The 15,974-nt window shown below is 59.8% G+C and overlaps 2 protein-coding genes and 1 pseudogene across 2 annotated transcripts, besides 1 other annotated feature; all 3 read right to left on the bottom strand.

Annotated features, from left to right (window-relative positions):
• Positions 1 to 2,813: 2,813 nt before the first annotated feature.
• On the bottom strand, positions 2,814 to 3,242 carry LMXM_11_0580 (putative cytochrome b5; the record flags this gene model as incomplete). Its single annotated transcript, XM_003872981.1, has 1 exon — positions 2,814 to 3,242. The coding sequence occupies one exon, from the start codon at positions 3,240 to 3,242 to the stop codon at positions 2,814 to 2,816; it is 429 nt and encodes a 142-aa protein (XP_003873030.1).
• Positions 3,243 to 3,567: 325 nt separating this feature from the next.
• On the bottom strand, positions 3,568 to 4,945 carry LMXM_11_0570 (annotated as a pseudogene).
• Positions 3,568 to 4,945: a sequence feature.
• A 1,189-nt stretch (positions 4,946 to 6,134) lies between these two features.
• LMXM_11_0560 (transcription modulator/accessory protein,putative) lies at positions 6,135 to 9,380 on the bottom strand (the record flags this gene model as incomplete). The annotated part of the gene is made up of 1 exon (XM_003872980.1): positions 6,135 to 9,380. One exon carries the CDS (start codon positions 9,378 to 9,380, stop codon positions 6,135 to 6,137), a length of 3,246 nt encoding a protein of 1,081 aa, XP_003873029.1.
• Between the last annotated feature and the right edge of the window lie 6,594 nt (positions 9,381 to 15,974).

The following is a 15,974-nucleotide window of genomic DNA, read 5'->3' as shown; positions in this document are numbered from 1 at the left end:
ATTTTCGGTGTCCTTTTCTCGCATTGCCCTCCCCCTTCTCTCTCCTTGGACGTGACGCTGAGCTTCATGTCGCGCCTGCCTGCTTGCCTTTTACCGTGTCTGTGCGTGGGGCCCCTTCCCCTCCGGTGGAGGGCCTCGTCTGCAGACTTTTTCCCTCTCCGACGGCGATGGTGGCTGGGTATGAGGTACCAGCGGGGCACAGGGAAGCCCGCTGCCAAGCGGGGGACCATCAGACAGAGAGACGAGCCAAAGGCTAGAGCCACAACAAAGCTGCAAAGAAAAGGCCACAGCAACTACACGTCAATGCGGTGCTGCTCGTAGGGCTCGAACGAGGCACAGCGCTCCATCACGTGCCGCTTCCACAACGAGCAAGCCAGCGAGTACACGCACACACAGCCGCAGCGCATCTGCCGCTGCCGCGCCACGGTTCCATCCTGGTCGTCTGGGCCAAACCGCCCTGCCGCCGAGTCCGCCCATGCGCCTAACGGGCCCCTCCCGCCCCCTTCCTCGGATACGCTCCGCGTCGTCTGCGCCCACCGGCCTCGGGGGTGCCGCACCCCTTGACCCACGCGGGCCGCGCCCAGGGTCCACCCGCTGGAGGGCAGCAAGCGGTGGCGCCTTCCGTGCGGGTGGCAGGGGGTGACCCACACACGCATGCCGGGTGAGCTCAGGGAGAAAGTTGGCCAGCTCCAGGCCAGGGCCCACCGAGTCCGTGCACCCAGCCTGTGCGCCATGCCTCGCCCTCCCAGTCGCGCCAGCGCTTGTGCCCCGGATACCCCGCACCACGCCACACACAAGCACGCCCTGTGCTACTCTGTGGGGGCCGGTGCCGGGTGCCATGGTCATGGGGAGGGTTTGTGCAACAGCCACGCCTCGCTGCCTGTCTTCGCTGGTCCGGTTCTCTTCGCGCTTGCTCCAAGCCCCGGTCGCATCGCTTTACACTCGGCGCGGCAACTGCACGCAAGGGGCCCGCGGTGTGTTTTCGCTGCGCGTGTCAGCGCGGTGTTGTCGTGGGCCATCGCTGCCGCTCCTCACTCGACGCCTGTCCAAAGCGAGGGCTTCGCAAAACGCGAGAGTTGATGCCCGCATGGGAGCTGCCGAGATGTTGTGATGACACCGCCACCCGGCGTGTGCACCCCACGCGCAAAACGCGCACAGGGTATCCTCTTGGGGTGGCTGCGGAGAGATGTGCAGGCCTGCGCAGCGGCAACCACGCAGCCGTTTCGGGCTCGCTCGCTCTATCCGCGTTGTCCATTTTTTTCCTTTTCGCTGCGGTACTCCCCCCCTCCTCCCCCATCACCACACACACACACCTTCCCTCTTGCAACACGTGCGCCCCATCACGCCCTGTACGTCCAACGGCAGGAGTGGGAAAAGAACGAAAGAAATAAAACGTCGACATAACAGCATAATGCTCCGAAGGCTTAAAGTAGTGGGCCAGAGCGGAGGCGTGGACCCGGTTTCCCCGGTGCTCTCTACCCGCTGCACATGCCGTCCATGCACACACACACGCACACAATTACCTCCTGAGGCTGCGTGTTATTCTCTGTCGCGCTGCCCTCTTTGATGCTCGTGGAGCGTGTGGTTGCGTGAGTGCATCCGAATCCCTCTGCGAAGGCTCAGTCTCACTCAAGTCCTCCCCGGGAGCCCGAGCTCACCCACCCCTCCCCCTTCCATGTCACGATAGAGAGAGAGTCACATGATAGACGGAGAACACCGCAACTAGGCGATCAGAGAAGAAACCGATGTGGAGTGTCCCGCCAGCTGGGTAACTCGACTCGTCACAATCCGTGCGAGTCTGCGCAACATGTTGAATGACTGCAGTCAAGAAGAAAGCAAAACAATAGCCAAGGGAGAAACAACGGAAGAGGCTCGCGATGCGGTGCATCCTCTTCAATCACTCATCAGCATTACAGCCGAACAAAACACCTGAACGTGTGCCCCCATCGCCAAGTAAGTAAAAGAGGGATCCAGATGACGATGCGTATCCGGCGAGTGCGCCTGCAGCGCATAGCTGGCGCGCAGACATGCATCCCTCCCCCCTCCCGCTCTCCCTCAGCCTTCCCTACATTCTATGAGCCAGCAGCGTACAATGGATGCACTGCCTTGTGGGTATTGGCAGGTGCTCAACCCCCCCTGTCTCCCTCTCCGGCCCGGCACCTTCACGTTCATTCATTTTCTTTGTCGTTGTGCTGTTCAACAGAGTTGCCAGTGCAGCATTCAGCTCCAGAGGTACGCGCGCATGCACACTAAAATGAAAGCACCTCGAAGACCACTCCTCCTCCACGATAGACCACACACGCATGCACCTTGCTTCTGCTTCCCTCTCTTCTCTGAGTTTCCCCCCTTTTTTCTTTGTCGACGCTCCCGCAGTCCACAGCCATCGACGGCCATATTCGTTGCACATGTGCCCTTTTTAATACGTGTTGGTGTGTAGCGCTTCGCCCCCCCCCCCCATCCAGCGCGCCGCATTCGCGCGAGAGCGTTGCCGCCTCTTCCCTGCCCCGAGATACGGAAAACGAACACAAGGGCAGAAGGCAGAGAGACAGCGAAGTGCGTGAGGCAAAGAGAAGCCCAGCCCATTCCGGCGAATAAGGAACGACAGCCTCCTCCCCTCTCTCCGCCCCTCCGTCCTGTTTCTTTACATTTTCTGCTGCCTCCTGATAGCGTTGGTGGTTCCAAGTTCTTCTGTTTAGTGTTATGGGTGCTGGTGGCGTGGGTGGGTGGGGTGGAAGCGGATGCCTCTCGCTCTCACCTCAACGCTCCGCCCACGCAAGCACACACACACACACACATGCGCCTGCAATGCTGTGTCACTTCAACAGATAAAAGAGAAGGGCCAGGATGGCCACCACCACCCCGACGAGGATGGGCAGCGGGATAATACCCTCGCCACCCTTGTAGTGCCGCAGCTCTTCACGCTTCGTCTCCGACCACTTCGGGGCCGGGGCTGACGCCTTCTTTGCGGCCTCCTTGCGCATCTTCGACTCCTCCGGGTCCACGCAGCCGATGATAAAGCTTTTACTTTTCACCAACGCCGTGCTCGAGTGCCCAATACTCTCGAAGCTGTTCGTGATATCCATGCCAGCCATGTCCTTGATGGGGTCGAGGCCGCCAGGGTGCTCCTGCAGCCACTTACTCACATCCAGCACTTTGTCGTACATCACCACCCAGCAGTCGTCATCATTCGTGTGCTTCGCGATCTCCTCCCACGAGTACACCCGCAGTTCGCCCTCAGACATGGTGAAGGGAGGGAGACAAGAACAAAATTTCTTTGATCAGCGCGGTGTGTGTGTGCGTGTGGGTGTGGGTGTCTCTTTCAGATGTTCCGAGAACAAGCCAGACCGCGCTCACGGGGCAAGTGGGACAAAGACGGATGCGAGTCAGGAGAAGGAGAGAAACACAGGGTGGAGGGGGGGGTCGCCGAGAGGCAGGAAGTAGAAAGGCAAGCTTGCAAGCACACACACACACACAGACAGACACGAGAGCAGCACCAGCAATCCTGTGGCGAAAAGGCGAGCAGCGAGAAGGATACAACTAACGCACAGCAGGCAGCAGAAAATGCCTTCAATTTTTTTTTGGAGAACCAAAGGAGACGCCGACTTTTGTATTTTCCTCCGTTGCCTTCTTCTGCCTCCTCCCGCCTCTTTCGTGTGTGACGGCTGGTACACGCACGCAGCCGATCAGCTCGACGATGATGGGCGAACAACTACGGAAGAGGCCCAGAGGAGGAAGCGAGGGGGGAGGGGCGGGCGGGCGGCGCAACGACCCAACGATACGAATTAACGAAAAAGAAATCGAAGCCAACAGCGCAATGGTGGGCAGCGGCGAAGAGGGAAGGGGAGGAGGACCAGAGCAAGAAAAAAGTCCCCTCCCACCCCAATCACACACACACGCAAGAAAATAGAGTAATGCTGGATGGATGGATGAGTGACCGATAAGCTGCGCACGCAAGTTCACCGCGTGCATGCGCCGCAAGTACCAGAGCAAACACAAGCACACAACGACCAGGAAGAGTGGGTGGGAGCAGTGATGAAGGGGGTACAATGAAGAGGCGGTCAAGGGGGAACCACAAGAGAGAGGAGGATGTACGAGTGAGCTTGAGCATTCGACAGCAGGACGCTCACAGAGTAGAAACAAGGAAAACCTGCGTCGCCCACGCACATACCCCACACCCCTCTCCCACGAAAGGAACTCAATGATGAGAAGCAGCCGCGCCACAAAACACGCGAAGCTCGCCTGCTGTGCGGCGAGGACGTGCGCCGGAGCGAAGGGGATGAGGTCAGTGCGCAGAGGGCGCACAACCACGCTCCCGGTGCAACATCAGATATCCTCTCCCACCAGCGTCAAGAGTGCGCAGTGGTGGTGTCCCCATTGTGGGTGTGTGTGTGTGTGTTTTCGGTGCCCCTGCGGGTCTGCAGACTCGCTCTCCCATTTTTTTTCGTTTCCATCGTTAACTTGGTGCGGCAACGAACAAAAAAGCCCGCAAAGAGCTGATGCTCCACGATCGGAGCCAGACCCTCGTCCTCCTTCCACGTACACTCAACGAAGAAACCGTCCCCGATGCCCAGCTTCTTCGCAGACAGAGTGGTGTGCCCCTTGCCAGCGCAGAGACCCTCCACCTACACTGAAGTCCGCGTGTCCGACTCGGTCAGGTGTTTCTTATGGATCGAGCGAAGGAGTTCGTGCTGGACGTCGATCCTCCACATTTGACCCGCCACGTCCTTGCACCTCTCCAGGAACTAGTAGGACCTGGCGTAGGTGTTGAACTCGCTCTCAGACAAGTCAATCGGAAAGCAGCTCGTGTCGACAGGGACTGACGCGCTCGCCAACGTTCGCGCGTTCTCCTCGGCAACGTTGATGACCTAGTTCTCGCGGCCGCGGCACTCGCGCATGTTGCCGCCACCACGGTCACCGTCACGCCCTCCCCATCGCTCACCCTCATCGTAGCCTCAATGACCACCACCGCCGCGACCGCAGCGCATATCGTGAGGATACACGTGTATCGCCAACATCGGCTACTCGTGTAGGTCCTTTTAAAGGCGGGCAACGGCGGAGAGACGAGAAACAAAAGGAGAGAGAGAGGGAGGGAGAGCACGCGTCCGCTGCGCAACTCGATGTATCGGAAGAAGAGCGGTCGTGTCAGCACGCTGTGCGCGTGTGGTCTCTACTGCTAAAAAAAAAAACACAAAGAGAAGCGGGAGAGCCCAACAAAAAAAAGTCACCATGAGGATGGTGAGGTACGTGTACACATGCACGCTGCTACGGTTGATCAGCGCACTTACCTTCTGACTGGAGTCATCAGTGCACGCACGCCGCTTTTGTTTGTGTTATGCCACTGAATGACCGCACACGCCAGGGCGTGGGTCAGCGTTGTGCCGAGGCAAGCGGGGAGGACGGGGAGAGCAGGGAGGGGGAGGGAAATAGATGGAGAGAGAAAACGCATGCGCACATGCACGGGTCTACCCCTCTCGTCACTTTTCTTTTCCAGTGACCAAAAGTGGAATGGACAAAGGCCCCTCCCCAAAGAAACGAAAACGATACGCGTGCACGCATGCGATGAGCACAGCTCAAAGTGCTCCCGTGCCCGCACGTGTGTCTGTGTGCGTGTGGCCCTTTTTCTTTTCCGCCTCGACGTCGAGTAGCTCGCAGACGAGCACGTGTATGACAATCGTTTACTCGAACCGCCCTCCCTCCCTCTTGCCAGCTCGTCGATACCTCGCCGCTCAGTGGGGCACTGAGACGCGTCACGAGAAGCACCACAAAAGGAAAGGAGGAAGCGGCACCGAAGCTGAGCCGAGCCAGAGAGAGAGAGCTGATGAGCGCAGCTATCGGACCTTCCCACCTCATGCATGCATGCATGCACACACACATACGCACACACGCTCTCCTCCCCATTCCCTCTTTCCCTCGCCCTCGAACGGCAGCAATCGCATCCAGCGCTCCTCTGCGCTTGGACACAGCGCACACACCCGCACACGCACACAGCAGCGGGCTCACTCCGTCTCAAGCGCACCACCAGCCAAAGGTACTGGCACAACCAGGAAGGAAAAACGAAAGAATGCAACGCAGAGAAGGCGTAGCGCCTCCAGCACAACCCGGAAGCAGCCCTCAGCGACACCGCGCGACGCACCTCAAAATAAGAAGACCGCGTCACCGCCGTCACCGCCGGCGCTATGCTGACCACTGACATCCCCCGTGTCTACTCTCCGAGCAGCCGGCCTCGACGTCTGCAAGGCGCTTGCAGGCGGTTTCGCGCAGGCGCCGTTTGTGGTGAAACACTTCGGCGACTGCATGGACAGGGTCGAATGCGGACGAGCGGCAGCAGAGGCAACGACGACATCCTCCACACGCCGCGGCGCGTGGCGAAGGGGCGCATCCGCCTCTGACTTCTCCCGGGCTCGCTTCCCCACCAGAGGGTGAGACAGGTGCTGGCGAGATGTCAGGTTCACCTGGCTGCTCTCCTCTTCCCTCATCGCACCGGTCACCGGGGTGACGTTTGCGCTACCGAGCACCTCCTCGGCGCGGCGCTCACGCTCTTGCATCACCCGCGCGGTCAGTGTCGGCCCAGCTGCTGTCACATCCCCCTCCGCGCTGCTCGCCATTAAGTCGTAGAGGCGCGCGTCGGGTGAAGCTTGGCTGACGAAGCCTCGACCGTTTCTACCGAGAACATCCTCGGCCTCCAACCGAAGCCGTCGAGGCGCGGCCGACAGCGCGCATCCCTTCCCGGCATCTGCGCTGTCGCCAGGGGCAGCAGGAGCACCAGCGCGCACCAAGAACACCCGCGGACGCTTCAGGTGGTCAAGGCAGTCAAAGCGAATACACTGGTCCAGGTACATGCCCACCTGCAGCGCATCCACGCCCTCACCGCGCAAGAGCACGGAGTCGTGCAGACCGCAGTCAACGAACGCACCAAACATGGTGACGCTCTGCACGACACCGGAGAGCAGTTCGCCGGAACGGAGATTTTTCACGTCGTATACCTCGCGGCGCAGTAGTCCGGCGTGCGGCAGCGAAACGCGCGGGTCCAAGCCCGGGTGAAGCAGCTCTTGACGTAACAGCTCCAGCGTCTCTACGCTGCAAGACAGCTTCTCAGAGGCCAGGTTCGCCAGTTGAGCGGGAGACATGCGCTCCAGCTGCTGGGCGACCTGCTGGCGGATGCGTGCGCTACCGAGTGCCATCGCCGCACCATCTGCCGCCTCCCCCAGCTTCTCGGCCATCACTTCGGCGTCCCCCAGCTGGCCCGCCGTGTACAGCGTCACGAGACGCCGCACCAGCGGGTAAGACTCGGGGTGGATATTCGTGTTGTCGAGTGGCTCTGGCGAGTTAGGGAAGCGGAAGAAGCCTGCGATCTGCTCGTAGACGCTCTCCGTCATGGCCGGCACCCGCCGCAAGTCTTCACGGCTATGCAGCTTCTTTGCATGGCGCGCCAGCACAATCTGGTCCACAATTCTCTTCTTAATCCCAGGCACCTTCTCCATGACGTAGCGGTTCGCGCTGGCTGCGTTGACTCCAACCTTGGCGACGCAGGACTCCAGCACGTAGTTCAACTCCCGCATCAGCTCCCTCTCGTTCACGTCATGCTGGTACATTCCGATGCCCATGCTGCGCACGGGTATCTTTACCAGCTCGCTCAACGGGTCCAGTACGCGACGGCCGATGCTCACCGCGCCACGGTACATGACGTCGAGGTTGGGAAACTCCTCCTTCGCAATATCAGACACGGAGTACACACTCGCACCCGCCTCACTCACGACGGCAAACTCCACATCTGTCCACTTCTGCTGCTTGATGAGGTCCGCAATCAAGTCCGTCACGCGGCCAGACGCCGTCCCGTTGCCAATCACGACCTTGTTCAACCTCCGCGACTCGACCACCTGAATGACGTAGCGCCGCATCTTCTGCTCGTCCATGAGGGTGCAGGTGAAGAAGGTTTCAACTGCGCCGTTCTCATCCAGCGCCACGCACTTCACGCCGTTCGCCAAGCCAGGATCCATCGCCAAGATCCGCGAGCGGGAGAGAGGTCGCTGGAGAAGCATGTGCTGCAGATTGTGCGCAAACACGACAATGGCCTCCTGCTCCGCGCTCTTCTTCAAGTCTCGCCGAATCGCAAGGTGTGCCTGCTTCACGAGGTGGTCGTACGCGGCCTGCAAGCCGGCATGCACAATCTTCCGTCCATAGCCGAAATCGCGAAAGACGTGGGAGTAGGCACCAGCGCCGTCCGCGGTGGGCACCGAAGACGATGACGACGATAGCAGGCGATTCAGGGAGGGGTACTGCTCGCGAACCGTGTGCATGAACAACCCGTGGCTCTTCGGACCTGACGCCGTGTCCACCTTCAGTGCGCCCTTGGCCTCGCCGCGCTGCAGCGCCAGGACAACGTGCGCCGCGACGCGCTGGACTGACCATGATTTATTGTCGTAGTAGGCGAAGTGCTTGCACAGCGCGTCGAAGCTCTCCTCATGCAGCTCCTTCGCGGCCTTCTTCCGTGGCTTCGCCATCAGTGTGGACGACAGGCGCGCCGTGTGACGGCAGTACTCGCCAAGTCGGCGCCGCAGCTCTTCGGTTCGCTGCACGTCTTCGGCCACAATAGCGGTCAGCAACCGCTCCCCATTGTCAGTGCGACGCACAAACGCGCTCAGCTCGTCGAGGCGCGCCTTGCAATTGGGGTCTTCGGGGTTGAAGTGGAGGAGGGCGTCGGCGTACGGGCCGAGCCCTGCAGCGCGTCCGCGCGAGGCAAGGCTTGTTCGACGCTCTTTATACGGCTCCCAAGCATCCTCGAGCTGGCTGACGTGCACCATGGACTCGAGAGCCGTCTGGAGCGCTGGCGTCAGCAAGCCTCGACTTTCCAGACTTCGCAGCATGAACTGGCGGCGGCGGTGCACCTCAGCCACTTCCTTGGCGGTATCCATGACAAGGCGCAACTGCGTCTCGTCCATTCGGCCGGTCTCGCCCTGCCGGTACCGCGCAAGGAAGGGGATCGTGGCGCCCTCCTTCGCCTGCCTCAGCACAAATCGAACGGCGTTCAGGGGGAGTAGCAGGCGCTCACTTGTTTGCCGGTACGTCTCCTCGGGCGACAACTCATACTGTCCACTGTACACCTCCTCCTCCTCTCGGGTGCCATGAGCGTCCGTGTCCGAGGCGCTGTCGCCGCCCCGGTGCGTCGATGGGCAATGCTTCGCTCCAGTGCCGGAGGCGGAGGAGCTCGATGCAGATGCGCACACGGTAGCGCTGTCAACGGCCTCAGCCACTCCCTTAGACGCAACAGCAGTGGCCCTTCGAGTGTATTTCCTCTTCCCTGTTGCGGTTGGGGTCTTGAGACCCGCTGACGCCTTCCTGATCCGCTTCGGCGTCGCCCCATTGTCGGTGCTGGCTACCATGTCGACCCCCTCACCACCGTCCGAGGCTTTTGCAGTTTCCAACGCACGACGCAACGCACCAGAGCCGAGGGCAGTGCGGGTGGGGCCGAAAATGCCGGAAGATGAGCAGTAGTGAGCACCCGACGCGTAAAATGGAGAAGCAGATAAAGAGCTGCAGAAATGGTGTTGCAGACGGAGTAGAGGGGACGTGTGGCGGCCGCGAAGGAAGCCCGTTGCACCTCGGCAAGGGCACCACAAGGAGGCCCGCGAGGGAGGCGGCGACGACGACGACGTGGTCGCCGTGCACCGTAGCGATGATGGCGAGGGGGACGCTGGCCAAGACCGCCACAGGGACAGCGTCCGTACACAGCAAGAGCGCAGTGACGACTGCGTTGTGTGATATCGGGGCCAGCACTTCTGCTGACTGAGCCTGAGGGCGATCCATCGACTGCGCAACAGGGGGAGGATGCCTATCCCTGTTCCCCTGCTGATGCGGGTGCCTAAAGCGCGATCGCCACCGCGCTGCATTATGATACAGTTTTAGTTTTCCGCTCTTGTCAGTGAAGACTCGCTTCCTCACGCAACCCGCCAGTGCGCCGCCACGCGCACAACGAGAGAAGGAATTAGAAAGAGACGCGAGAGGGAGTGCCGTATGAATGTGCGCGGGTGCGTGTCAAGTTGCGCCGGCCCACAGCACCACTGGCAAGCGCGTGCGAGGAGGAGAGAGGGCGGGGGACGGTCTCTGTCGCTTAGAACGCACTGCGGCCTGGCGGAGGGGGGAGGGGGGAGGGGGAGACAAGGGGAGTGCCGAGGCCTTCCTTTCCTTCGTCTCCTAGAACACAGAAAGTCAACGGTTTAACGGGGAGTCTGGGCTGAAGTATATGTGAAGAAGGGCAAGTCGGCGCGTGTGTTTCTCCCAGTCCCTGGGGGGCGGGAGGGGCGTTGGTGGTGCTCGTACTTGTAGTAGTGCGCCTGGGGCGTCCCTTGTTATGCGCGTGTGTGGACTTATCCGTGTTACGCCTCTTGCTTAGTAAGGCCTACGCTTCTGCTAGACGTCCCCTGTGAAGCGGGCGGGCAGGAGTGAAAAGGAGGGACGACAAAGTAACCACAAATGGCATGCGAGTCGACCTGTGTGAAGCAGTGGTACGTGTGAGGGCGGATCCGGCTTCTCTCTTGGGTGCATGCGCGGCCCCCTGAGTTTCGGTTTAATCTCTTCGTTGTGGCTGTCCTCCTCTTCCTTCCCTGCGCAGCCAAGTTCGCGATAGTGAGTGGGCGTGCGTGCAGCTATGAGTCAAGTGCTGCTCCTCAGCTGGCTGAAGACGGCACGTGACACTCGTGCCCAGACACGCGCACAAGCGTGCACAGGGAGGAGAGAGAGAGTGAGAGTCAAGCACCTTTCGATCGAGGAGCTACCAGAGCAAAGAAGGTAATGGAGAAAGAAACAAGGAGAGGAGGAGGGGGGTCAATCACAGCGTGTGCCCGTGTGTGTGGGGGGGAGGGAATGCCCCTCGCTGTGAGCAGTTTTCCTGGGTAGAAACAAAGAACGCTTATGTGTGTGTGTGTGTGTGCGTTGTGCGCGTGCAGGAGTTGAGGAACTCATCAAAGAAGGGGGGCCGCGCCACGACAAAAGAGGCCCCTCGCCAGGACAAGCAAAGAAGAACGAGTGCCAACAGTGGCGGAGATCGGGGGAGGGGAGGGGGGATAGATGAAGAAGGAACGATGTGAGGCGAAGGGCGAGAGGACACGTACTTGAAAGGGAGGTCGAGAAACGGCTTGTGTCCAGAGGAGAGTCGCACGCCCCTTGTGGGGTGCGCGATGAGCGCCGCAAAAGGATGCAGTGGGTATCCACACGCACCCCAAGCAGGGAAAGAAAAAGGAGAGAGCCAAATGTGCCTCCAGGTGCACCTGTGGCGTGAAGCACACGATATATATATATACAAAGGACTACCCACCCACATGAAGGGAGGGAGGCAGGTTGATGTGAGGGGTGGTGGGCCCGGAGAGTCCCGTGCAGGTGGTACAGAGAGAGAGAGGGGGTGGGAAGTCAGATCTGAGAGATGCGATCCAAGCGCGAAGTAAACGAGAGATGCATGACCTGCTCGTCACGCAGTGTGGAACAATTGAAGAAGGTGGGTCGAGCAGTCCGTTCAAAATAGCCAGACAGTCGCACAAAACGATGACAGGGTGGGCATCTGCGAGCCTCTCATGTAGCGCACGCATTTTCTTTCCCGTCCTCCGATACTTGGACCTGAGTTCTAGTGGTCTCACTCGCGCCTCGTCAAAGAATGGTGAGAGATGAAAGGGAAATCGTTCTGGGCTACTCCGTGCCCCACCGCCGATGCTGTGATGATGTACAGAGACTTTCTTGTCTCTTGCTGTTTGGTGTGTGTGTGTGTGTGGGAGAGAGAGCTCTGTTCTTCCATATCACAGGTGGCGTACCGGCGAAGAAAAGGATGGGCAACGATGCGTTCAAAAAACAACTCGTACGTCTGCCACAACGTCCGAGTCGGGGCATCTGCTAGGCTGCATCGCGAGGGGGGAGGGGGGCGTGTTGGTAGCTCACACTCTGAATGAGGCTATCGCCTTCAGAGCGATGGTGCCGCTCATGGTTCATGGCGAAGTTACTTTCGTATCCCTTACGCGACCCGAGAAGCGCGGACGTGTTGCCCAGGAAAGGGTGTCCGCAGGATCCGAGAGGGACGGCGACTCACATAGAACCAAACGCTTGGGTAGCTGCACGCGCTTCCGTCCCGTCTGCCATCCACCACCAACCACTGCTGTCCAGCTTCTACTCCGCTGGATGGACTAATCACCCCATCCAACGGAGGACGAATCGGTGTGAGCGTTCAACGTCTGCCTCGTCGGCTGCGTAACCGCAACCGGGCGCGGGCAGCTGGCGATCGCGCACAGAAAACAAAAAAACGACTTTCTTCCTCCAGTTGGTGCAACCCCGATGGACTGCAGCTGTACGTTATGCTCGAGTGTGATGCGACCTCGGTTCAAGCGTTGCCGTGACCCCTCGGCCCCCCGGACCGCTCTCAAAAGCCACCGACACCCGATCAGCTGGAATCGCCAGAGCGTGCGCAGCGAGCCACAGCTTTCCCGAAGAACACCTCTTCCTGTACCCCAGAGACTTGGTGGAGCCTCGTCGAATTCGTCGCTCGAGGGTGCCCCCTGAGGGCCTTTTGGACTCGAAGGCACAGGCCGTGTGCAGCGGCCAGAGTGCATCCCCACAAAGAAGTACGCTTGCCAGCACACCCATCTCCTCTGTCGTCAGCGTGGCCGACAGTCGCACCGCTGTCTCTCCCCCTCCCCGCGATGTGCAGGTTGCCGAGTTGTGCGACTACGGTTGTCTGTGAAGAGGCCGCCTCTACACCCACGCGTAGGCGGGGACCGCCTCCAAGGGTGACCACGAGTGTGTGTACGTGTGTCTGCATGATCTCGGGATTGACGCGCAGCCCCATTCGTAGCACCCGCATCTCGTAGCACGAGCTGGTCTCGTCCCGGAATCGAAATCAAGCGTGGAGGTGTTGCGCGGCGGTTGTACCTGGAAGAGCAAGCATGTCGAACTACGCGTCTCCCTCTCTCCCGAAAATCCGTCGTCACGTTCTGCCATGGAGTCGCTGGGGGCCACATGTGGGGCAACTATCCTGCGTTCTGCAGCGCAGTGTCGAGGCTGCGGGGCCACAGGAGAAGCCGCAGTCGCCCCGCCAACAGGCTTCTGCCTCAGCACTCTGAAAGCCGACCGCAATGGCTCCGCCATTTGTGTAGCCCCGATCACTCGGCTTCTCGCCGCTTCCGGTCTCCGGAAAAGGACGCCTGTCGTTCAGGCATCTCCTTGCGGTTGCGCTCTCCCGTTTCGGCGAATATGTGAGTGAGGGCTGTCAGCTTGGGTTCCACGGGCCCGCAGGCACGGTCGTCAACCGCTAACCTGGCTCTTGCCGAGGGTCTGGAAATGCGCGACGAGGCGACCTTCCAGGTCCGTCACACTCCCCCCTCGGGTTGCGTGTTGAGCTTGCTCCAGGTTGCCAATCGTCTGCGCTGTCCATCGAAAATGTCCGTGCGCTCTCCAGGTCATGTCCGCATGAGCCTCTTTGAGGGCTGCTGGACTGCCACTCCTGCATCTGTCTTGTCACTCGGTGCCGCGGTTGTGGCCGCCGCTTCCGCCATCTGTGCGTCGTGTCTCTGTAGCTCCCACTGCCTGCCAAAGACCACTGCTGGAACCATTTGCATCCAGCCACCCATCCCCCGCAAGTCGCGGATCCAGCACGGCCTGCCGATGGCAGTTCGTGTACCACAAGGCAGAGGATATTTCCCCGGTCCACCGTTTGCCGGTGCCTCCTTGGCTCTACATCTCCTCCCCCCTCAAAATGTAGTTCTGGGCGGCCCGGCCGTCGATGGCGTTCATTGTGGCCTACGGCGCCGTACGATCCCACCGCGCACATCCCCCATCTCGAGTGATGCCTGGTTCATTGGCTCCAGTGCCATAAAGATTGGTTGAGCGTCCTTCAGCCGTGACGTCATTCCTGGGAAGTTGCGCTGCAGCGGTCTCCTTGTCGAGGTGATGCAGACTCATTGCCCTCTACTCTCCATTCGCGGAAGGGTTCCGGAGTGAGAAACGGATAGGTGCCAGGGCCAGGTTGGATCCACTGTACAAGAGTGGCAGAAGTGCCAGCCTGTTCTCCTCCGAGAGGACGCTACAGACCGGCTGCCCTTGTGGAACATCCACCTGAATGTGGCAGAGGGACGTGGGGCGCCGTTCGACCAGCTCCTATAACTAGCCCATGCACCGTGGGATCGATCCATGTAGCAGGGAACCGATTCACATGCCCCATCGCATGTGATGATGATGAACGCTCCGTAGGGCGGACAGTGACAGAGAGATAGACATCGATGTAAATGGGCGTACACACATGCATACATACATATATTTCCCAATTTCGAACGACTGCAGGGGAGGCTCAAGTGCTCCCCAACGGCGGCACAAGAAAAGGGGGAGACATGTAGTGGCGAAGAGAGCTATCGCCGGGCGCCAACCGATATTAACGAGTTCAACACCATCACACGCGCAGAGAGCGAGTGAGTGGTAAAAACATCAAAGACAGGAACATAAAGAGGAGAGGGAGACCATCTTTATCTTTTCTTTCTTCCGCGGGTGCCCTTCTCTGCCGTGCAACACGAATTTCACTACGCGCTCCACACCCGGCCGGCCACACGCCCACATCGTGCGGGGCGAGGCAGCCCTAGGCACGCGGTGCACCAACGCGCCGCCTCAGCCCCGGACACTGCCTACCTCCAGCCCCGCAGGTCGCCACGTCGTGCATCCCACTCCCTGGCACTCAGGCCCACCCATCGGTAGGCAGTGTGAGGCCCAGGGGGTGGGATACGCTCGCGTCGCGCCGACACGCTGCCCACCACATTGAACGGCACAGGCGCGTGCACGGCAGCAGGTCGTGCCCCGACGCAGCGCCATCCAGGCCCCGACCGCCGACATCCCTAACAATACATCGCTCAGACCACCCCTGCGCCGTCGATGCTGGGCCCTGTCACCACCAGAGGTTTCGCAGCACTGGCAGGGACAGGGGGAGAGAGAAAGGGAGGGGGGAGGACTGCTCGGCCTACCAATAGAGAGGCTGTGTGTGCTGGACCCTGGGATGCCGCGCACGGAGATGACCACCACCACCACCCGCGTCATCCGGGTGGAAACAAAAGCGAGAATAGAAAGGAATACAGCAAAGCATGGCGGCTGCCCGACTGCCGCACAGATGCGTACATATTTGAACGCGGGTCGAGGGAAACGGAAGTTCAAGAAAAAATCGATAGAGATGATAATGGACACAACACCTGTCATACATCGAAGACTGCTCTCGATCTACCTTGACTGATGTAATTATCTCGCTGAAAGCGACATTATGTCCGACTGTGGTCCAGGAATCACAAGAGAGGGAGCGAGAGAGAGACAGACAGAGACAGCGAAAGTCGACGAGTTCACTGGGCATGTTCAACTCCCAGAAGAGGAAGTCGCGCCACGCAAGCATTGTTTTTACGTCCCCTTTGCACATTCACCCTCCAGCACACGCGCACTCGCACGCAGACACCGCGAGAGATGCACGAAAAATTATACTTGACAGCTTAAGATAATGGTTAAGATGGAAAGATTTTTTGTGTGATAAACGAAACCAAGTAGACGGAAAAGACGCTGTCATGGTACCGGACTCCACTGTCCCGAAGCGGATGTCCGCCTGTTCCTGCGTGTGTGCGTGTGTGTCGAGGAGGAGGGGGGGACTCGTGCGGGCTCCTGTGGGTTTATCTGTCCACTCGACTCCCTAACTGACACTTCGTCTTCTTCACAGCCTTTTGCAAAGACGCTGAAACGGGAAAAAAAAACAGAAGAGTCAGCCTTGGATGGGAAGAGACCGGCACGTGGCCGGCGAGACGGGGGGAGTGGGGAAGGGGGAGGGGGAGGGGGGGTATCAATAAAGGAAATAACTAACCAAGCGAATCCGCCGTCTTTTGTAATGGCATCCCTGTTCTGTAGCACCGGAAACAACAGGAAAGGGGAGGGGGGCGGCATGGCCTCATGAAGCGGGACGTGGAGGCGTATCGCCATTTCGC

Source organism: Leishmania mexicana, chromosome 11 (genome assembly GCF_000234665.1).
Source record: "Leishmania mexicana MHOM/GT/2001/U1103 complete genome, chromosome 11".
NCBI lineage: Eukaryota > Euglenozoa > Kinetoplastea > Trypanosomatida > Trypanosomatidae > Leishmania > Leishmania mexicana.
The sequence above is the reverse complement of the archived record's forward strand: the minus strand, read 5'-3'. Positions and strand labels throughout refer to the sequence as shown.